Genomic DNA, 23,056 nt, shown 5'->3' with positions numbered 1-23,056 from the left:
GTATATCGAGTCCTTTCACGGTCATATCTTTGGAAAATATACTTAACTAGACACAGATGTCAGGGAGCATGTGTACAATGTCTATGAGCTCACATTAATCATGTGAATAAAAAACAGCATTTGTTCTTTCCCTTCTTTCTATCAAACGTTTCTAGACTCTCTGTATAAGACAAGCACCAACAATAGTTGTAAGAACCATAAGATGTGAATTTAAGTCAATTTAAATATGATGCATAATTTATAATTTCATGTTAGTTCATGTGCATACCAGGGAAACACTGTTAAAACATTTAAAAAGCAAACTCATGTTAGTTATTATCATTCATGCTCCCTCCCTGATAAAACTGAATATTGGACCTTTATTTTGGTAGTCATGTGCGCAGTGACTGATGTTTAGAGCTGCAGCAGGCACGGGAGCATAAAGTTTTTCTACCGTGTGACGGACTGTAATTTGTTTTTCTATATTTTTATTAAACGTTTGAACTGGATTACATCTCCTGTCATTCGCGTCAGACTGAAGTTACTGTGCCTACAGCTCGGGAAGTGGCTTTTTTGACGTCCAGAAGGAACGCCACTATAATAATCATAGAATAAATCATACATGGAGAAAAATTCATTCCTCGATTTATGTATTTTTCTCTTATTTCATGTCAGTGGATGTGAAACGTTTGTAAGAGCCTGATAAGCGAGGGCCTGAGGCGTAGGTCAGAGTTGATATCCCACCACCTCAAGAATCCCTCCGAGCAGTGCTGAAAAGAAAGGTTAAAAGACTGCGTGGATGCAACAGGCTTATTTTATAGGAGTAAATGTAAATTTTCTTTAGCAAGCTTCAGGACATAATTTAATTTCAGTGTGATAGTTCTGTTAAACTTAATAATTCAAAATAATAATTAAAATAGACATTGTTTCACTGGTGATGGTAATTGAAGGGCAGGGAAAGAACTACTTAGTACACTGTGCAGCTTAGTGCTTCCTTATCACACATTTATGCTTCAGAATATAAATCTAATTATAATTATAATTATATAAATCTAATTATATATTATAAACATGTCAGTTTGTTATGGCAAAGGGTATTAACATTACTATGTGGTATTACAGGTCACATATTATCTGTAAAATACTGACTCCAGGACTGGAGCATTCACTGTAAGGGAGCCAAGATAATAGTATATCAGCTTTACAGTATATCGCTGAGTTTGTCCTGTTTTTTTTATTTAGTTTGGGTTTTTCACTTTCCAGAAACTCTGGCCAGACTTACTCATTGATTTGTCTTCATCCTCGAATCCTTTCAGCTTCCTTTCAATTAAAAACACACATGCTGTTCATAATAGGGTCGGACATTGAACTTTCAGCTCTGTTCGCTGGCATATCTTTCCTTCATTAGATTACACCAGCTATAATACGGCAAAATCTGCTGGTGGCAGCTCTCATTTCAGCCAACAAAACCCACGACTGTAGTGAGCACATACTACATACCAAACCAGCAATACTGGTGAGCAATTTGACATACTGGAGGGCACAACGTTTCTGTGTATATCTATGTGTGGAAACTGTTGTAGAACCAACTGAAATGTAAAGAGAGAATAACACTGCAATTTGGAGAAATACAGTTATACAGTATTTGCTGCCCTAGGTCTCCATCTCTTACACTGAATGACAGCATAATAAAGTCTAATAATTAGAAGATGGGTAACAGTGCTCTGCTAAACCCTGGAAATGGAATAGCACTAAATTATCAAGCTTCAACAAAACACTGTTCAAATTAAAAATCTCTGGACAACGACCGAAAGCAGACTCAGACACTCTTTGCAGCAACGAGCACAGCGGAGCAATAACGTCTACAGTCGTCTTTGAGAATTTGAAGGAAGCTCTCTTAGGGCTCTAAATTCATGAATGACGGCAGCATGGCGCAGATTGCAGGCATCCTGTCCAGCGCACTGAGGTCTAGTGCACCTGTGACGTGCTTCTCTATAGAGATGGCATACTCATCACGATGTGCTTTGGGGCTTTACAAAAAGAAATGATGATTGATTGAAATCAGAGCAAAAGAAAGGTTCAGGTTCATGTATTTCTTGGGAAAATGTCTTTTTTTATATAAGGCATATCAAAAAAGAAGTGTACCAAACTGAATACATTTACTATGCAACTCATTTATAGATAAGTAAAAAAAACTTTGGTCTCACCAGGTTGTGAAAAAACATATATGCTGATGAAGTTATGGTTTATAACTGATAACTATATAGCACTAGTTTTCTTAATGATTCAATAAACATTTGATAAAGACATCAGGGCAACTGCTTAAAAAGTCATAAGCAATGCAACACTTTTGCAATAGCAAGAACCTGACATTCAGCTCCAAATGAGGCATTATTGAGAGAAAGGGGCTCAAAATACCAAATGCAGGTAGTTGTTCTCTGAAACACTGATGAAAGATTATATTGTACATCACACCTAACTACCATTTCACTCAACCCCCTCCCTTCCAGGTTTCATAAGTCCTTGTATACCTGGTCCAAAATGTTTTTAGCATCACCATGGGATGTTCTGGATCAATGTGTGCTTTTATGTGCCTCTGGGGGGCTTCTCTAATAGCCAGTCAGCACTGCAGACCTTTTGATATTTGGTATACAAAGACTCCTCCTCAATCATCATGAGCCTTGACACAGAAAAGAAGCTCACAGTGTTGTTTTGTCACATACGTGTTGACCTAGAAAAAGAAAGATAAAATACAGGAGCAGGCTGTGTTGATTGTTCCTGATTGAATTCTTAGAACATGAAGATATATGGTTAAAAAGAAATAACTCCATTTAGTATAATCTGTGCAGGACAGGTAGAACCTTTTAACTCATAACAACTAATGCTTCCTCAAACAAAAAGAACACCTTCGACTGCATCGAAGTGTAATGAGACCAGCCACCACTGCCTAACTGCTGTTGTCCCTGCCCCCACCGCTGCCACCACACCTATCATTATCCAGGACATGATGTTCCAGAGCCAAAGGACAGTGTTAGGGGACCTTTTCATTGGGAAAAAAAAAGTAATCATCACACCTGTCCCTAAGAAACCCTGTCCACATGACAATCGTGTTTTTAGACTCCAACCTCTATTGCAGTGGTTCTTAACCTTGTTGAAGGTACCGAACCCCACCAGTTTCATATGCTCATTCACCGAACCCTTCTTTAGTAAAAAATAAAATATGGTTTTTTTTACTGGTGCACAAAATGAACCGTGCATTAACATCACCTTGTTCAAATAACAAAACCAACACAGTGCATGAACTCACAACAACTTACCTCAGTGTGACTTCTGCTGTTGCCTTTGAGAGACCAGTTCAGATATGCGTGGCTTCACTTTCACAGCAAAGTCTGTTCCTTTTCTTAGTTTTTATGTCCAGCATCCTCAAACGATTGCTCACAAAGATATGTTGTAACAAATAGTATAAAAAATTCCAGGGCGGAGGCTCCACCGAACCCCTGAGACCGACTCACCGAACCCCTAGGGTTCGATCGAACCCAGGTTAAGAACCACTGCTCTATTGTGATGAAGTGTAGGGAGAAGCTCATGTTGAGCAAACGAAGGTTGAAAGTCACTAGAGAGTCCACCTACTAACTAAAGACCTCTTAAATCCTATAGGGCCTGTGCTGTTTGTAGATTTCATTTCAGCCTTTAACCTCGACACGTTCTCCGGAAACACTGCAGCTGATGAATGTCAACCCAGTCATGTGTCACCCTATCAGCTCCCCAGGGTTGCATCAGTTCACCAGTTCTGGCCCCCCCCCCCCCCCCCCCTGCACATTCAGCACTGCTAACAATAACGCTGTACAGTTTTACTGATGATGCAGCCATCCCGGATATCATGTCTGACACATCAGATAGAGCCGAACACAAACACAAAGATTTAGAACTTTGTCCGGTGGTATGACAAACACTTTCCTCAAAGTCAAGAAGACAACGGAGATGGTATACAACCCCAAAACCATTGGTGACCCATTATTCCGAAACCCAAATTGTCCATGGCGCTGAATCAGTGTGATCCCGTGTATTTTAACCCAAACTATGATATTTTCCAAGTAGTTTTGGTGCCTAATCCTAAACAAACTATGACTGATGCCTAAATTGTTCTTCAGTTCCTAAACAAACTATGACTGATGCCTAAATTGTTCTTCAGTAAGCTTTATTTTGAAAGTTTACCTGGACATTGCATGTTTCAACTGCACTCAAGGTTAATGTGTCAGTGTTACATTTTGCCTCGCCCAGGCCTGAGATGTTGGACCGGTATGTGTATAACATGCGTTGGTGAGATACCAGGTTGGTATTTTTGAAGCAATGGGAAGTGCAGGCTACACTTCCTTCATCGGTTGAGGGTCTTTGGCATCAACTGCTCCATCTACCATGCTGAAGTATCCTGTGGTATGGCATCTCAGCTTAGTTTCTGCCCAGACTACCCAGTTAACACAAAGAGCCGTGAAAATGATGGGAATCAGACAGCATCCTACACTCCAGACGGTCCCAGAAGATTATTTCTGTCCTCACGTGTCTTCCACTCTGAGTACCAGTGCTCCTAATCAGAGCTCTTTCATCCTCTTTTCTATTAACAGCCTGAACACTGCTTTTTACCTCAACTGTACACATGCATGTTCATTTAAATATGATTCTATGTTGATGAGGGGGCTTCAGCTATGATGAACAGGTGCTGGTTGATGTCAGTCTGTGTATGCATTATGTGATGTGTGTGTGTGTCCAAGACAAATTTCCTTTGGGACAATAAAGTCTATCATATCTTATCTTTAGCCAAAACCTGATGGAGGAGGTTTGAATACACACATGTGAGTGACCTGCATGTGCACTCTTGTTCTCTAGAAATTTACAAAGCCTCTGATTGAAGGGATTAAGAGAAAGGATAGGCTGGTCTTAGTTGGCTTTTGTGAGTGTTCTGGTCTGTACTTTCTTGCTGACATACAAAAGAAAAGTCTGCAATAATAATGATAATAATTAGAAGACAAATATGAGTTCAAGTTAGGACATAAAGAGAATAATCCTGAATTTATTTGTACCAATTTCCAGGACATACATATCTTTTTGTGATACTTCTTCTTCTCTCCTGTCACATGTGGAGCTATGGCCAAAATCCTAAAGTGATGCAAACTCAATTTACAGCTATGCTTGGCTAAAATATGCCATTGTCAATCACTGACAAAGCAGTGGTCGTAAGATCTTTCATTTTAAAATAATTCACACAGCTACAGTTTCCACCGGGGGAAGAATCCATCCAAAAATGTCCTGTTAAGATTGCTCTCTTGTCCTGACCATTATGTATGTGTCACGCTGCTTCTTGTGCCAGACTGGATGATGGAGCGGTCTGCAGAATCAGACATCTGTGTTACATCTATGTCAGGTAATGTCACTGTAACTATTCATCCCCAAAAATAATGAGACAGTCCATCAAAGCCATGGCAAAATAGCCTGAAACCCTGTAGTTCATGGAAGAAACTGTCTGGGTTTTTCTAAAATGTACGTGTTACACGTGGTGTACAAATCACCCCATGAAATTCTATCGCTTCTTGTGCAAATAAGAACAAAGCGTACTCACCTATTCTGTTATACACATAACAATTTAATGGGATTATTAGTCTACTGACCTCGCCTTTACTCAGTTGGCAAACAAAGTGCGCAGATCCTGTGTCTGTTCAGACTTCATCATATCCTCCACTGGAGTGCAGAGTCCTTAAATTGCCCACTTAGCTCAGCTGTAAAGGGCAAATGACTTTACAGCATGGTGCACTTTTTCTAGGTCAGCCTACAGCTTATAGTACATCTCTGTTTATTGATGCCACGGGACAATTTTTCACCCTCGTGGGACACTCCCTTATTAGCACTTATTAGGAAAGGTGTGTTTAGCACCCTTAAGTCCCTGCGTGCAGTGCAAACTTTGAAATTCCAATTATAGACTTGTGGCCTTTTCACCTGAGTGCATATCGGCAATACAGGAGCATTAAAGGGTGACAGAACTAAATATTGTCCTTGCGATAACTGTTTGATCGATGGGACGGGCTCAAACCCACACACCCTGCTAAATAAACACACACAGAAATAAGCTACACATAAAATATACATACAGTATAAACTTATCTTGCTACTGAAGTATTGCCTCTGTATAGGCTTATCAAACACTCTTATGTAACGGAGGTAAATGTCATCAGACACGGTGGATCTTTGCATTTTCTTGGCTTTTTTTTTTAGGACAGCGAAGATGGCACACTCAACAAGCCGCAGTTATACAGAATGTTCAATGCGGCGTACAAAAATAATACTCGATCAACACAGGGCCAGGTCTGAGAACAGCTTGTTCCTCCCTTTACCACAGTTAGTCATCACCGACTGATACCTCTGAGACAGCGTCGGCTCAATACTGCGATACACGAACACACTCGGTGGCTATGATTACACACATTTTCTTCAAATAACACACACAAAAAAAATGAAATGAATGAAGTAGTAGTCATACTTGTAGCTCGGTGATGCTGTACTTAGATGCAGTGTTTCTTTGAGCGAAATGCTAACACGATTACAAGTAGGATGCTTATCAGGGGTGATGTGCAAACCGTGTGCAGCATCTTAGTTCAGCGGGGCAGCATGCCAACATTTGCTAATTGGCACTGGGAGATGGATTCACGTGAAATTCAGTGTTAAAGTGCCTCACCCTCCCGTTCCAAGTATGTAAGAGAAACAATGGTAGCTGTGTTTGGTCTGTCAGATCAGGACTAATGGACAAACATGGCAATTAAAAATGGTCGACTTTGTAGAACTTGGACTTGCTCCAAGACACAGTTCAAGGGGTTCATACACTAAAAACACATTATATATCTATTATATTTAATTTCTGCCCCTAAATCTTACACAATGCACCATTATATCAACTTTCTTTTACCAGCACAGCAAGTCACATCCAGCCCCATTATATTTCCTCAAATTTCACATTTTTTTTAATATTTTGACATTATTCTTGTAAAGCGTCCTGACCTGTAAGAAAGCTATACCGATAAGAAGAAGAAAAATAAATGAGAAAAATGAAAGATACTGGCTGTCTTTGCTCCTGCGTTTAATGAAGCGCAGAAGCCGAAAGCTGGAGTTGAATTGCTTAGGGGCCTTTGAGCTTTTGCTTACAGACCGTTTTGTCCCCGGAGAGGGAAGGAGGCAGAGGTTCCTCACTGAGAGACATGCAGCACGTAACGGTAACATCCAGAGAAAACGGTGATTCGAGCAGACGTTTATTTTCAAAAAGAAACAGGCTCTATTGCATTACGGCAAAAGAACAAGGTCTGCACGCGGCCGTAATGGAATAACAAACAGAGGTACACACACAGAAATGAAATCATTTTATTTTATTTTATTTTGGATGGAAACCACGAGAGACAGGCCATGTGGGAGTTGTGGGGGGTGGGAGGGTCAAGGGTGTAGTAATTTCAAAATAACATACCCAAGCTAGAAGAACAACTTTTGTGATAGCAACAATAAAATTCATGTGTCCAGTCGTGTAAATCACATACTCAGGCGTTGAAATGTCTTTTCATTTGCTTAATTAGCCAATATACCCCCATTACAGGCCATTAGCAGTCTCCAGTGAGAACAGTTGGACTTAGTGAATGACAGCACTAATAAGGTGTACATTTCCACTCATAAATCATTTTTAGCTCAGGTAATGGATTCGGCGGTATCATAGCAACAAGTGACAAAGCGCGGACACAGAGGAGCATGTGAGAGATCGGAGCATGATGATGATGATAACTAACTAATATATTATTTTTCTACTTTGTCTGAATCGCATGCGGACCGCCAAGCTTCCCACACAGTTGACATTTGAATCGCGGCAGCACTGCAGAGACGGTGATGTTGTACATGAGACTGAAAGAGAGAGAGAGAGAGAGAGGTTGAAACATTTAATGAAAAACATCTGCATAACATGCTTCCAGACAATGACAGTGAGACGTCTGCCTTTTATGCTCATTTGTCATGAGGGCAATTCAAAATCAGCGGGTGCTCGAGAAAAAGGTCCACTGAAACCTCCGTCCATCAACCTGCAAGTAACATTAAATAATGTAATATTAAATTAAATTAAATGACAGACCTATCAAATAAACAGGCTTTTAGTGAGTCTGTGCAAAGTGACATCACACATTCAACAGACTCAAATGACCTTTTATATTGGACACCATCAGCAAATGATTGACATGTTGCTCTTGTCTGGGCTGTCCACTGAGGACTTCTCCAAATATATGACATTTTAATGATGACCACCAAAACGACGGAGCATATAAATCATATAAACAAAGCAAAAAAAACAAAACAAATTGCTCTACAACACCTTTAGTAAAGTGTTCTGTTCAACTCATTTTCATAAATTTGAGCCCCAAAGCGCCTATGATTGGACAAATCAACCTCACCAAAGAGTCTCTGAAGCTTTCCATGATATGAAGATCATCTGAACAGCTACTAGACGGACCCTGAACTCAGATGGTTTTATCAACTAACTGCCTTTTCTCTTACTCTGCATGAGTGCATGTGATTGGCTGCTGGGAGTTCACAGAGAGAGAAAGAGAGAGAGGGGAAGATACTGCCCTCTCTGATTGGCCGGGAGCAGACGAGGGCAGGTACTGTGTGTGAACATAAATACAGTGCACAGCCTGACAGGCACATTCATCTGCTATCACCATCCTTTCTGACACCACCACATCCAGCTCAAAGCCCAGTTTTCAGACAAGGAGCTGCAGGCAAAGAAGAAAGATTCTTTTCATACAGTGTTTTGGAGAAAAAGAGCAGCAGGAACTCAACATGTCTTTTGAAGCGAAGGAGAAGAAGGAGGTGCGTCTGGTGTTTTTGGGAGCAGCTGGAGTGGGGAAGACAGCCCTCATCCAACGCTTCCTCAAAGACACGTTTGAACCCAAGCACCGGCGCACAGTGGAGGAGCTCCACAAGAAGGAGTACGAGGTGAGGGGTGTGAAAGTCACCATCAACATCATGGACACCAGTGGCAGCTACTCCTTCCCTGCCATGCGTAAGCTCTCCATCCAGAACAGCGATGCCTTTGCCCTGGTCTACGCCGTGGATGACCCTGAATCCCTTGAGGCGGTCAAGAGTCTGCGAGAGGAGATCCTGGAGGTCAAAGAGGACAAGTACACACCTATTGTGGTGATAGGCAACAAGATAGACCGTCACAATGAGCGTAGGGTGTCCAGTGATGATGTGCTGTCCACTGTGGAGCTGGACTGGAACAACAGCTTCTTGGAGTCCTCTGCCAAAGACAACGTCAACGTGCTGGAGGCTTTCAGGGAGCTGCTCCAGCAGGCCAACCTGCCAAGTTGGCTCAGTCCAGCGCTGTGCCGGAGACGGGAAACCTTCCCCAAGAAAAGCAACCAACGACCTCCGATGAACAAGACCAACAGTTGCCTCATCTCATAATGGTGTGGAGCTGCTCGGAGGGGAAACGACCAAAAGAGACTGCCTGAAAGTGACTGAAAGGGCTTTTTTGGTGGGGCGGGGGGAGAAGCAATGCAGTGTGTTTAGACTCAAACACTGAGTCAGTCAGTTATATCTGTATGTCCTGCGTGACAGCATTGCTTCACAACAGCATTAGAGACACAGAAATGTTACAACAATAAAGAGGCGCCACCCTAATGACTTGAAAGAATGTGGTAGAACAACAGTTTGAACAGTGGGACAAAAAAAACAAGAAAACGTGCAGACACTTCTTACTGTGAATGTCAAAAAAAAGAAAAAAGAAAAAGGAATAAATAGTGACAGCATTATGTATCATGAGCCCCGATTTCTCATTCAGGTGTATGTGTGATGTTTCATTTTTTTGTTTTTATGTTTCTGGTGTTAAAAAAGTGCAATAACCGTAAAAGTGATAATGCAAAAGTTTGTTTACATATGATCATCTTCGTGAATAAAGTGAACAACAGAAGGAGAACCCAAATTAGAAACTGTATATATATTTTACATCATGTTGTGATGTCTGCTTTGTAAGATCTTATCATGCACTTTGCATTTACCATGTAAACCATTATTTTGCATTACATACTTGCTGGTGAGCTGTGAGTTTGCCTTATTAGATAACTGACTGTTTCACATAATGCACCGTGTCCTTAAAAAATCTATTTTCTTTTTACTATAACACTACGAAGGCCGAGGTGATGTTGGATGTTCTCAGTGCTTATTTTAAGATAAATAAATGAGTTTTTTTTCACCACATATTTTCAGTCTCACTGCTCGTCTCATCCACTCACACATTATTTCGCATTTTTGCAGCTTTTTGATGTGACAGAATAGAAAAAAAAGGTAGTATAGGAAGAAAGAGGCATATAAACGTATGATATTAGGGTAATCTGAAATACAATGAAAGTGAAATAGCTTACAGGGGTCGTAAACTCCTCTAAATATATTGTGGTGAATTAGCAGTGGATGTAACATAGAATGTATTCTTCTGAACTTAAATCTCTCGTAGCACATATTTATCTGGTGTATTAAATGACTGTAATTCCACACCGAGTTGTATTGTTTCTGTACAGAACAGCGCTCGACTGAAAAGCAAGAACTTCTGCACGCCCTGGCTGACCTTTAAAGTGACTGGTGTATATTTTCATGCATGTACCCTGCAAAAAAAACACACACACACCTATAAAGCTGTATTAATACTGAGTGACTATCCTGGTGAAATAAAGTCAATTACAGACGAATTGCTTTACTCAGACTCACATGCAGACACAAAATCGATCCCATAATCTCGCTGTTCTGTGTTGCATTGCCCTCTGGTGGTCATCACACACCTTATTTTCTCTCTGTAGGGCAAAATGAGGAAGCAGGTTGTGTCAGGGTATCAACAAAAATAAGATAACACGTGAATTCAACTTCTGTCTTCAGTGACCGACCGATTCATGAGATAACGTCCAAATATAGGATATGTAACTTTATTAGCTATTGAAAATGCATTCAGATATGTACTGCACACCTTACTGTGTTTTTGTGACACACGTTGTTGTGGGATAATATAGATCCATAGAGACTGGCATTTAATCAAATACATGCATATACTTTCCTGCCATGATGATGACTGGCTGGTTTGTTCTGGACATTTTGAGCTCTTCATACGTTTCACACACTTTTCTGGCTGTTGAACAGGTCCACACAGTGAGACACAAAGGTATGCTTCCTCTTTCCAAAAAAACATTCAAAGACAAGGACCATTGTTTTCCCAGAATCAGACAAGGAAGTGACCTATGATTATGAGATCTCTGGTTCCTCTTTGAGTCCTGTTTAAACTCACAGCTGTGTTCAGCCGGTCCACAGCGGCACATCAACTCTTTTTTATTTTCCGGCACATGGACGGGACACACGAGAGAGTCAAGACATCCTTTTTTTAAAAAAGCTCAGGTGTGAACTAAACTTTCCATTCAGGTTGTAGAAAATGTAAATTAACGTAGTGAACAGATTTGTTTCGGGCACTGACTGAAGCCTGATTTGTCATTACTGAGGAGTGTTTCTGTTTGTCTGTGCTCCTAGACTTGGTCATAGCTCCTCAGTGTTGTAGAGATACCTGAGAAGTTTTGAACAAGTATAGGATCTCTGACAGTCACTACATCAGGCCACGCTTTGAAACAAGATCTGCTGTAGTGCAAAGTTAAAAGGTAAGCTGACAGTATTTGAATGTTCGTGCTGGCTTTTACCGTGCTAATTAATTTTTCAGCCGCATTTATCAATCATCTTCAGATACCTACATAAAGAGTGCTTAAAAGCTTCACTGAAATAAAAGTAAACTGTTAGTCCAAAAGCACAATATGATTTCCTTATTTGGTAGAAACAAGGCACAGCAAGAGGCAACTGTTTTATTTCATACACACAGACAAATGCTGTAGAGCTAGACAGAAGAGTGTACGTTTCTAAACATTACAGACAAGTCAGGAGAACAGCGACTACAGAGAAGACATCGTGAAATACACAGAGTCGATACAGACGACCTCCAACTTTGTGTCGACTCAACACCAGCGAGTGCATCTAGCTGTCAAATACCCATCCATGAGCACATCAGGAGAAATACACAAAAAAAAAAAAAAAAAAAAAAAAAAAAAAAAAAAAAAAAAGAGTACGTACAGTGCTGCTGTATGGAAGACAGTCATGTGAAACAGGAATAAAGCATAAAAAAAAAACATAAGAATGAATGTTTTTAACGTTGTGCATCGGCTTATAAAGTATATTTCCCTGAGCAAAAGGCTCAATCAGCATAGAAATACACTACTTCTCCCAAAGCAACATCAAGACCATGCTGCTGTTTTTGCATGTTCTTCCCAATTTACACACACAAAAAAAAAATGCACATATTCTATATTACTGTTGGCTATTTTTCTTTTCTTTTTTTTTAAGTGCACAAATAACTCAAATCGCCCTTCGTATTGAGTCATTATAACGTAATGCAAGTAAAGCCTGGATCAGTTCAACTTATCTGTTACATTCAAGTGCTGGTAAACCCTTTAAGTAAGTTTCAAAACTTCAAAAGCAGGTTGCTGTAAAGAGCTGAACACACCAGTCACACTGTCCGCGATTCAAACGGGGGACGACTTTCAAAGCAGATTGAGAATTCTGGCTACCGCACGCGCTGAAAAAGAGAGATTAGTGTCGCTGACAATTCAATCGTTTTCCCACATGGTAGCATATAAGCAGGCTGTCACATCACCGCTGATAAATAAAAAAAAAAGAAAAGAAACCCAAGCAGCAGTTATCAGTGATGTAACCAAGGCAACTTCTTGCAGCTGCTTTAAAGAAATCCACACAAAATCTTTGCTCCGCTTCAAACAGTCAGTAATGTTCAGTGTTTGCTGTTAATTGGCTAAAACACAAGATGTCCATCAGAGTGTTGAAATAAGCACAATGTTCAGTCTGCTGGAGTGATAGAGTATATGAGAGGGTCAGTTCACCAAATAACAAGAAATAAAACGTTTCCCTGCTTCATGTAGCCGTGCGCTCTCTGCTATAGGCACAATACAATGAAGTTTAGTTTTTTATAAATACTCAGCAGACTTTGCTGTAAACATTTAGAGTCTTGGAGAATTTTTTTGAGCGTATTGCTGCCGCGTGCACCGCAAATGAAATCACATTAAATCGCAGGAAACAGGAGCAGCGTTTCACAAAAGCACGGCATCCACCAAAGCCATATTCCTAGCTAGATATTAGATAAGTAGGAAAATATCTTTTGTTACAATCAAGTGAAACTGACCCCCTAATATATACACACACACACAATATAAAATGGCAACCCATACATTTCTGCATAAACTTTTCACCAAACGTTCCAAGAGACGACGTACCCCATTTAAATGCAAAGAAATCACAAAGCTGAGCAGCTGTGATCACGAGGGGCCGGTAAGAGCATCTGGAAAATATTGGTGGACCACAAAGAGACTTTTTTTTCCTCTTCTCTTTTTACAGCTGGAGTTCAGTCATTAGATTTGAGGTACGATAGTGCCAAAGTGACAAAATAACTTTTTAAATACAAAGCATCTTTTGTTCAAGTTGGAAAAAAATCAAAGCCAGCTCTTATCGTTCATATCATAAGATTCATTTCCCAACTTAACACCAGAAATACATTTTTTACAACGTCCGATGAGAATTTAAATAACTTTGGGTAATTGTTGATTTAGGACACGTAATCCTGACGTACACAATACATGGAACATGACATTACCGTGTTGTTGTTTTTTTAACAGCACAGGGTGCCCTCAGTCTCTATCAGACCCACCTCAGCTCTCACTCTCTTTGATGCTCTAGTCGTCCACGGTGATATTGCGGAACAAGTAGGCCATGGACTCTCCGTTGTGGATGCGGCGGATGGCCTCGGCCAATATCATGCTGACGTCCACGGTCTTGATTTTGGGACACTGTAGCTTCTGTACTTCATGGGGGACTGTGTTGGTTACCACCACCTGAGGGGGCGAAAAATTACAGTGATTTATTTATTTATTTATTTAATTAATGTGACAGTTTCCAATTTTAACAAACTGCTGTTTAGTTTGACTGTGCAGTTTCCTGTCAGGCCGACTTAACAACCTTAGTTTAGTAAAAGAGAGAAACTTGAATTCAGAAGGTGTACGCTTGTATTTATGTATTTGATAGAGGAACAGGTGTAAGAATAATTCCTGTCTTGACATCTTGTTTCTCTTTTTTTCTACAGAGCTTCTACAAAGTATTTTTAGTTTTTACAGCTCTGTCTTTTGAAGTTTTTTGTGGAACAACTGAGATAGATCACTTTTATGATTGGTTTGCGGAAATAACTGTAATACATTTCTGAGCGTGACCTGATCCTATTCAAACCCACTATCACAAACTTAAATTACAATATTTTGAACCTGGAGCTAATTCGTAATACTTTTTAGATTTTCTAAGTTACAACCTGGAGCTAATTCGTAATACTTTTTAGATTTTCTAAGTTACATAGTTATGACACAGAGGTCAAGAAGTTGTCTGGGAGAACTACATTTTGCTCATCTATGTCTGAGCAGTTCATGAGAGAAACAAACTGATTTTGCAGGTTGTATCTTCTTATATTTCATATCATATTTACTCAATTCAAACTAAACTGAAACTACTGTTTTCTGAACCCTGGGCAGGTAGGAGGAACTGAAAACAGAAACCAATAGTTTACAGAACTGCAACTGCTAGAAATAATGGTCCTCTCTTTGTTGTAGTTACAATTTCATGCCATAGAAATTCAGCTGAAAAACCTCCCGACAGGAGGAAGTATCTTCTTGTACGCTGTGTTCAAAAGAAATGAGAACTAATCAACGTTTACGAGGACGTTTTATACCGGATTCAAACAAAGTTCTTCAGCTTTTTTTTTTCTCTCCTTCCTTTAAATGAAACAGCTTCACGTGATACGTGTTGAATATTAACAGATGACTTTTACTTCAGGTGCCCTCACCTCGTCGATGGCAGATTCCTCTATGAGGCGTGGAGCGTCGGCGGACAGTAAGCCGTGTGTGGCCATGATATAAATTTTATAGGCTCCTCTCTCTTTCAGGATCTCGGCAGCTGCAACAAAGTCTCCCACGTCGTCGATAATGTCATCCTGAAAGGAAGAAAGAAGACACAATCTGTGGCCGCTCCTCTAAAGCATCACTGAGTAGCTTAGGATAATAAACAGAACATACGAACAACAATCTGTGGCCACAAACGTGAGTTATGGGACGGCAAAATAATGCAGTAATTATACGGAAATGGTATCTAAAGTTTGCTTTGTTTAAAGTGAGTTCACTGAATTGAGCATCAGTACATTTTATGAATTAAACTTTCTATACGCAAGAGAGCGAAGGTGTAATTCATTCCTCGTCTCATTTTAATGGGTGAAAATGTAAGTCGTATGTGTTAGGAGGCTTTTAAAGTGGCAGCTGCAAACGAGAACCGCAAGAGAGTAATGATTAAAAGATGGCAGAGCTCGTACATGCACGTAGGCCACAGAGCAGTGAATTCACAGCATCTTACCACAATGATGGCAATTCTCCCTCCCACGTCTCCGACTACAGTAATGGGAGGTTTCTCCTTGGCCATCATCACTGCAAAGGAAAGCAGAAGTGGTTACCTGCGAGAGCACGGGGAGGTGGGTTTGTGTGCGCTGCATTTCACTTCTAAAATCAAAAGTAAATCTCAGTAGATTGGGTAAAACGGGTTGAGAAAATGTTTTTTTTGCGATTTGAAGGAATCTGTAGCCCCAATTATGGGATCGTTATTGTGACATGTCAACGATTTGGAGTTCTGTTAGAGTATTAACACGCTGTATTCAATTTAAAATGGCAAATCAAAAAAATGTTAGAAAATGTTTCCCCCCATTGTACCCCACCTACTCCGAGGAGATTTAACTCAAATGCCAAACTTTGTACAGCACATGCCATGCAAACTCAAACGACAGGCGTTTTTTTCTGCCCAGGATACCCAATCAGAAGGCAATGTACATAACCGCCCGGAGACACACAACCTCAGGCCCCGGGCTGTGGCAGGCATATGGCAGCAGTCTGCATATGAACCAATATGCACCTTATTTCACACAGGACAACAGTGGCTGACAAGCACTGATGAGGGATTTCTTCATACACACTTGCCAATGTTCTGGGAGGGAGGGGGAGGTCAGTCCTCAGTCGAACATCACTGCTGCCAGCGACTACGTTTACGTGCACGCAATATTCAGATTGCGTCCCGCGAGCCAATCACAGCTGATGCGTGAGCAGCACCAATCGCTGCACTCCTGACAAACGTTTGGATCTGCTAAAGGTTTAAAGTGCCACGATAGAAAGATGAAAGTGCTCCAACTTGTGGCACACTAAAATAACTCAAAGTATTAAAATTCGATTCAGTATAGCATGTTTAAGTGACTACTTTTGTTTTTTATACGTAAAAAACGACGCGGCTGCATTTGAAGTATTGCTGTGCATGTAAATGTAGTCATTCAGAGGGGATAAGGAAAACAATCATCCGGTAAACAATCAGCCAGCCAAGCCGCCGATTGTGAAGGAGAAAGTAGAAAGCAGCAGAGAAAGGAAGGAGCATGCCTTGCAGAACACTTTGCTGAATACCGTGAGTCCCACAGCATCAGAAAACCTGGCAGTGTCACATTCAAGACTTTTATCACTATTAACCAAAAAACAAACAAACAGCAAAAGCCATGTTGTTAGCCGTACACACACTTCTCCAAAAAGTATCTTTTGACAGCTTGCTGAGATACTGCAACAAGCTACCTGAGGAATGTTTGGTCAGATATCTTGGAATTGAAGAGGTTGTGGATAAAACCCATTAATCAACATGAATCGGATAGATCTGAATAGCTAAAAGGACAATTTCATCAACAGGTTGGCATCCAGGAGCGTCTAAGATAGAGATAAAAGTGTAGTAAATAAATATTAATAAAATAAATGAGCAGTAGCAAACTAAAGCTGTTTTAATGCTTCAAAAACGTACCAACCATTCATAAGGTTTCATCATCAGATGTTAGAGGTTACAACAGCATGCTTTATTGTCGTCACGTGCAGTTATGACCAAATGTTAATCAGGTTTTTAAGAGCGGGTTTGATATGGGTGCACCATGTGTTGATTGGCAAGATGAGTCCAGATATTTAAGTACAAAATAAATAAAATAAATAATAAAAAAATAAAATAAAATGTTTGGCATGGTTCTGGTTTGATTTATGGATTTCAAAATAAAATCAGAACACAACAAAACAAAGAGAGGTTTGGCCGTCTTGTAGAACTGACTGTCTGGAATCTTAGAAAGGCGTAAACACAAGAGCTGCTTGTTCAAAGTCTAACAAGCCGTGCAAGCGGCGTGTAGTACGGAGCGCTGAGCCAAAAAAAATAAATAAAAATGTTGATGCAAATTGTCTGTGCATGAGCAATAAAGTGCGAGCATTTGCTACTCCTGCCCCTCCTGAATCCAGACTGTATTTTCACAAGATGCGACACAAACCCTTTGACTACACATGCACGATTTGAGGAACCATTTGAAGGAGGAATCATTTTAAAAGTCAGATGTAAGTTAATGTTTACGGTCGTACTTGGGAGCTCTATGCCAGGGAACGGAGCTTGTTGTTTGCCTGCTATTAGCGACAAATAAACACCACGTTAACACAAATGCACAAATATTTGACATGACAAACACATGATGCCAAGACTTGGAAAATCCTCTCGCTGGGATTGCCAGAAATGAAAAACAAATAAAATCACATCAACAAATCAGATTCATGGTGTAAAATCTAAAAAAGTTCTTCTCATGGTTGAAGCAGTTTGTGAGTTATTGTTCCAAAAGGAGGATTTTTTAAGTCGAGGGTGAGAATAGAAACACAAGTAAGGATAGAAATATTTGTACTAAATAATAAAGTGAATACTGGACGCAAATACTGAGGAGTCATTTGCCAATGACACAGTTTTTATATGATTATATATAACGGCCTTACCAGGAATTAACACTGCAAATATGGTGAAAACTTGATGCCAGAGTTAGTATTTCTCACCAAAAAAATAAATATTTCAAAATCAAAGTATGTGCCCAGAAACAGGCAGCGACTATGACACTATGATTATTAAGCATGTCACTCTTTGAAAGTTAGGTGTTGCAGCTGGCGGAGGATGCAGTATGAGCAGGAGTTGTGTCAAAAATCTGTGGATTTTAAAAAAACATGCAGTAAACACACACACAAAAAAAATGAATTTCTTTGAGAGTATGGTCGATGAAATGTATGAGTGAGAAACAGCAGGATCACCGGCTCCAAATAGGTTAGCACAAATAAGAGCTGTGTTAGGTTATTGGCAGGATTTGTATGATGAATGCAGTGAAGTCGTTAAAACTAGCAGAAATTATAAAAAAGACTTTTCTCGCTTAATTTGACCGTGATGTGACAAATCAAAAAAAAGGCGCCTGACTGTGACAAACAAAACAACAAGGGTTATGTTTTCTGTACAGGTCAAATCTATCGAGCGCTGCGACTACGAATCTGCGAAGAAAAGCTTGAGAAAAAACAAAACATCAGCGGCGCTCTGCAAAAGATGGGTGTTCTTACAAGGGAGCTCCAGCCCTGTGTGTCCGGTGGTGGTGTTACGCACACACGGAGGGGAGTGTCTTCCGTCGGCCATGTCCGACTCTGAACACTGAGCCTCGCCGTGAATCACAGCCAGACCCAAACGCAGGCGTTCTGCATAGGACTGAGCCCTGGAGAGAAAATAAAACAAAAAGAAAAAGGTGAGCAGCTTTTATAATTATTCTTATCATCTACACATATTTAGTCAAAATATGAAATACTGCATCTATATGATAAAATATTGACTGACTGAAAAGGCTGGTTACCTCTTAGCTGCTGCTGGGGACTTTGCCACAATAATCGCGTTTCTATAATCAGGAATCTAACAGGAGGAAGGAAAACATACGTCAGTGTTTCAATAAGATCGATCGATTTGGGTTATAGGCGGGGTTAAAAACATGTATACCTCTTCTTGGATGTACTGAATCAAGAAAGGGGATGCACGCAAGTTGTCCACTGGAAAGCTAAAGAAGCCCTGGATCTCCTTCTGATGCAGGTCCATGGTGATGATGTGTGTTAATCCTTTCGGGGGTAAAACACACATGAGTAGCACGGACTTACGCCGACGACAGTTAGATTCATTTCTCCGTGTGAGAGTTTGTTCTCTTTACCTGCTTTGGCTAACATCGACGCCAACAACTTGCTCACTATCGAGCCCCTCTTCCTCATCTTGCACTGTTTGCTGTACGGAAAGTAAGGGATGACTCCGATGATGTTCTTTGCACAAGAGGTCTTGAGCGCGTAGGCCATAACCAGCAGCTCCATGATGGCCGTGTTGACATCTCTGTTTTGATAAAAAAACAGAATAAAAAAAGTCAGTTTTAGAGATTTCTGAAAATTCCTGATGCAACGACAAATGACGCACATTTCTTCCCTCACCTCGGTATGGTCTGGATGATGAAGATAGTTTGTCCACGGACTGATTCTTTCACGTCCACTCTAGTCTCTGTTATGAAGGAAAACATGAAAAGGGAAAAAGCTCTATTTTAATTTAAACTATTTGACTTTGTGGACACGGTAAAGTATGTATAAACACAGATACTGACCAAAAGTTATTATAACAGAGATTTACAACCTATTACAATAAGAAACAGTGGCACTCGGGTCACGCAGAAAGATGTTTTACAGACATTTACAACTAGCGCCGCTGTAAGCTTTCTTCATGAAATGAATTCACACTTTAAATCGTCTCTTCCTTCGAGTTGCGAGTTTGAAGACAGTTTTTCCAACTCTCAGAAAAAAACATGCCTCCGTTCATAAAAGGAGTCGATACGTACAAAGGACAGAGTGACAGAGGAGAAGCAGCTCTCAGCGGCGACTCATCTTAAATTATCATTGAAAGACATTTCACTTAAATACTCTTTAATTAAACGCACTGTTTGTTTATTATAAGTTTGAGAACATATCAGTCAGAAACGTGTCTATGTTCATTCCCTGCGTGTGCTGTCGTATTATTAATCTGTAAATTATCAAAAATCCCGTATTGGTTAAGCTTTAATACATTTTAGTAAAGAGTCCAAGACTTGATTGATTTCAGCTCAAAATCTCATAATCCCCCAAAACACAGTGAAGTGATCTGATGGGATTAAAGTGGCGTAATAGGTTTGCTTACTCCGTATCATGGACTACATGCATTTGCCATACATTCTGTAATACGGGTGTACTTGATTTAAAACACTAGACTATCGTTTTGTCAAATCAAACTAATTATCTAGTTATCACGAGATAACGGGTGGAATAAAATGTATGCATGTATGTATGTATGTATGGCCTTTTAGGGCTTCCGTACATCCCAGAGAAACAGAAATATTAACATAATTCAAAGCTGCTGCTGCTTCAGGATGTCTCACTGTGTCACACCTTTGTGTGCAGCTCAGTTCACCTGCAGAGGAATGTGTGGCATGTTTGTTTATCAGAAATAATCAGTGTTACCTCTGTTAGACTCCTGGAAGACCACAGACTTCCCCAGCTCGACTCCAAGCCTCCTGAGGAACAAGAGCACCAACATAATCACACACACACACACACACACACACACACACAATAAGCTGAGTTAATAAACTGTCCTCTGAGTGTGGACAGGTGTTGTCCACGTTCAGAGGACAGATGTTGTCCACGTTTAGAGGACAGATGTTGTCCACGCACGACTTTGGCCTTTGCGTCAAACTCACTCTGTGATCTTCTTGGCCAGCTCTGTGCAAGCCACGGACGAGTTAGCGGAAAACACACGGTAGCCACTTTTAGCGACGTTCATCGTGGCACTCTCGGTGTGTTTGCAGGAAACAAACAAACAAACAAACAAACAAACAAACAGCAGCAGCTCTGTCTCTTTGTCTCTTCTCCTCCAGGCTAACTCAGCTAGCCGCCGCACATTAGCCTCGCCTGCTAACGGAGAGCTAACAGCGCGCAGTGACGTCCAGACGCAAACACACACTCAATTTAAACCACTGGCTCTGTTTTCTGCTGTGTTCCCGACTTGTTGACGGACAAACTGAGTCTCAGGGAGACCAGCAGCTCTGCAGCCCAACAACAACTGTGCAAAGTAACGCCGAGGAGTACGGAGTCCGCTGAGGGTCAAAAACACTGCCAGCCGCGCTTTGCGGGACACGTGTTTGTGTTCAGAGTCACTTTCTGTTCAGAGAAACATTAGACACGTCTGTTGTTCTTTTACTATGAATAATAATGAATGTCTGATGATTTATTGTCCTTTTTCAAACTGCAGGCTACATTTATAATTCATATTTCATATTTAAGTGTCAATATTTCATTTAATTTAATTCATTTAATGGGACCATGTACAGTATTAAACATAAACATAAACATAAATGATTACATTTGATGTACTGCAGCCTTCGGCAGACACAGTTAAAACATATTACAGCACAATAACAAACAGTACAAAGCAAAAAACACATAATGCAAAATACAAAGTTACACACAATAGCACATAACATACACCCACAATGTCAGTGGCTGCAGAGCTGAGTGTCCTTCAGCAGACTTTTTAATTTGGTTTTAAATGTACTGATGGAGCTGCAGCTCTTTATATCGTCAGGTGGAAAGGTCTAAACTTACATTTACATTTAAAGGTCTTTAAAGACTTACATTTGGGAGAGATAGTTTACTAAGGATCAATTCATTTAATTTAGTTTAATTTAATCTAATTAGTCAGGCTGCTGTCATGTTATTTTAACAGGTTTAAAGATTAAATGATCGTCATAGATAGATGGATTAAGATTTTGTGTCACCGATCAGATTAGATGAAATCAATGTAAATGATGAATCACTTTTATATAAGAAAGAGAGAAGAGAATATATATATCATTTTCATAAACTGCATTTCTCATCGCGCCTGAGTCGATAAATCAGGGGCAGGTTAAAAAAATAAACTAAACAATAATTAAATAAAGCACATTAAAGTGTACAATACGAAAGCAAAATAAAATAAAAACATGTTAAAATATATAAATAGACAAATAGATTCACTAAATAATCCAGACTAAAAAGATAAGTCTTGAGTTGGGTCAGACTTTAAACCCCTACAGATAACACCACAAATACTACACGCCCAGAAATAGTCAAAGAGAATGTATTTACCCATGTTAGTGTTACCGTCAGCACATTCTAGGCTGGAGACACTGTTGTCTGTTTATGTTAATAAAACGTCAACGGCAAGCTATCTGTTATGTCTAGGAAGGCAACATTGAGTTCCTTCGACCCTGGCCACCACAGTGTTGAGACAGGCTGAGACTTGCTGTTCTCAAGCAAGTCAAACAACTACTACTGCCGAGGATCTCAAGGCCCACACGGGACCCCGTCTAACCTAAGGATAGAAAGTTCCATAAAACTGGTGGGTTCAAATGTTAAAAGCAAATCTGATTAACAGGCTGAACTCTCAAAATTTAGAGATATATAAACCAATGAAAGGATCCTAAAATCAACTCTGAAGCAGACAGCTATTCAGTGCAGAGACTGTTTTTTTGAGTAACAGTATTATGCCAGCTGTCCACTAGATGTCATTACTCATTAGCCCTGGATCTACTGAGTAAGAGTTAAATATCTTCTGATGTATCATGATGAGAACATAAGATCTTTGTTTGTCTAAGCGGGGCAGGTGAGGTAAAACATGATTCCCATGAACTAGTCTGGATTTGTGTTAGTGTGGGTGTGGATGTCAGGAAAAACGGGAAAAACAGGACAAATTTTATCTGATTCCTCTGTAAAAACATAAACCAGTACGTGTAGAACGTGTTGGTGTACAATACATGAATACATGAACTTATGAAACTGGATCCTGGACTCCACAGTACAGAACCAGGACCAGGCATCTTTGAATCTGGATTCCTGGGGTCAGATTATAAATGTTTTTCATAAACTGCCCACCTTTCTGTTATATCAAAAACAATTGCATTTCTGATAAACTGCCCACCTTTCTGTTATATCAAAAA

General features: G+C 40.1%; 2 protein-coding genes across 6 annotated transcripts; one reads left to right on the top strand and one right to left on the bottom strand.

The window, feature by feature from the left end:
* Positions 1–7,402: 7,402 nt before the first annotated feature.
* On the bottom strand, positions 7,403–21,201 carry prpsap2 (phosphoribosyl pyrophosphate synthetase-associated protein 2). 5 transcript variants are annotated; one of them, XR_003463329.1, is made up of 13 exons: positions 20,780–21,201; positions 20,541–20,593; positions 19,488–19,554; positions 19,220–19,392; positions 19,015–19,130; positions 18,875–18,930; positions 18,591–18,739; positions 17,589–17,630; positions 15,529–15,599; positions 14,969–15,115; positions 13,790–13,973; positions 10,756–10,838; positions 7,403–7,905 (listed from the first exon to the last, which is right to left on the bottom strand). XR_003463329.1 is itself a non-coding variant. In XM_027285346.1 (12 exons), exons 1-11 carry the CDS (start codon positions 20,860–20,862, stop codon positions 13,815–13,817), a joined length of 1,116 nt encoding a protein of 371 aa, XP_027141147.1. In that variant the 5' UTR covers positions 20,863–21,201; the 3' UTR covers positions 7,403–7,905; positions 13,790–13,814. The 5 variants fall into 5 exon arrangements, 4 of the variants coding, with proteins under 4 accessions (XP_027141147.1, XP_027141148.1, XP_027141146.1 ...); XM_027285346.1 differs by lacking the exon at positions 10,756–10,838; XM_027285347.1 differs by lacking the exons at positions 7,403–7,905; positions 10,756–10,838 and adding an exon at positions 12,406–12,649.
* rasd4 (rasd family member 4) lies at positions 8,339–10,668 on the top strand. The gene has a single exon (XM_010739266.3). It carries the CDS (start codon positions 8,833–8,835, stop codon positions 9,457–9,459), a length of 627 nt encoding a protein of 208 aa, XP_010737568.1. The 5' UTR covers positions 8,339–8,832; the 3' UTR covers positions 9,460–10,668.
* Positions 21,202–23,056: the final 1,855 nt, after the last annotated feature.

This window comes from Larimichthys crocea, chromosome XII, assembly GCF_000972845.2.
Source record: "Larimichthys crocea isolate SSNF chromosome XII, L_crocea_2.0, whole genome shotgun sequence".
NCBI classification, from domain to species: Eukaryota; Metazoa; Chordata; class Actinopteri; family Sciaenidae; genus Larimichthys; species Larimichthys crocea.
This window is presented reverse-complemented; position numbering and strand designations above follow the sequence as displayed.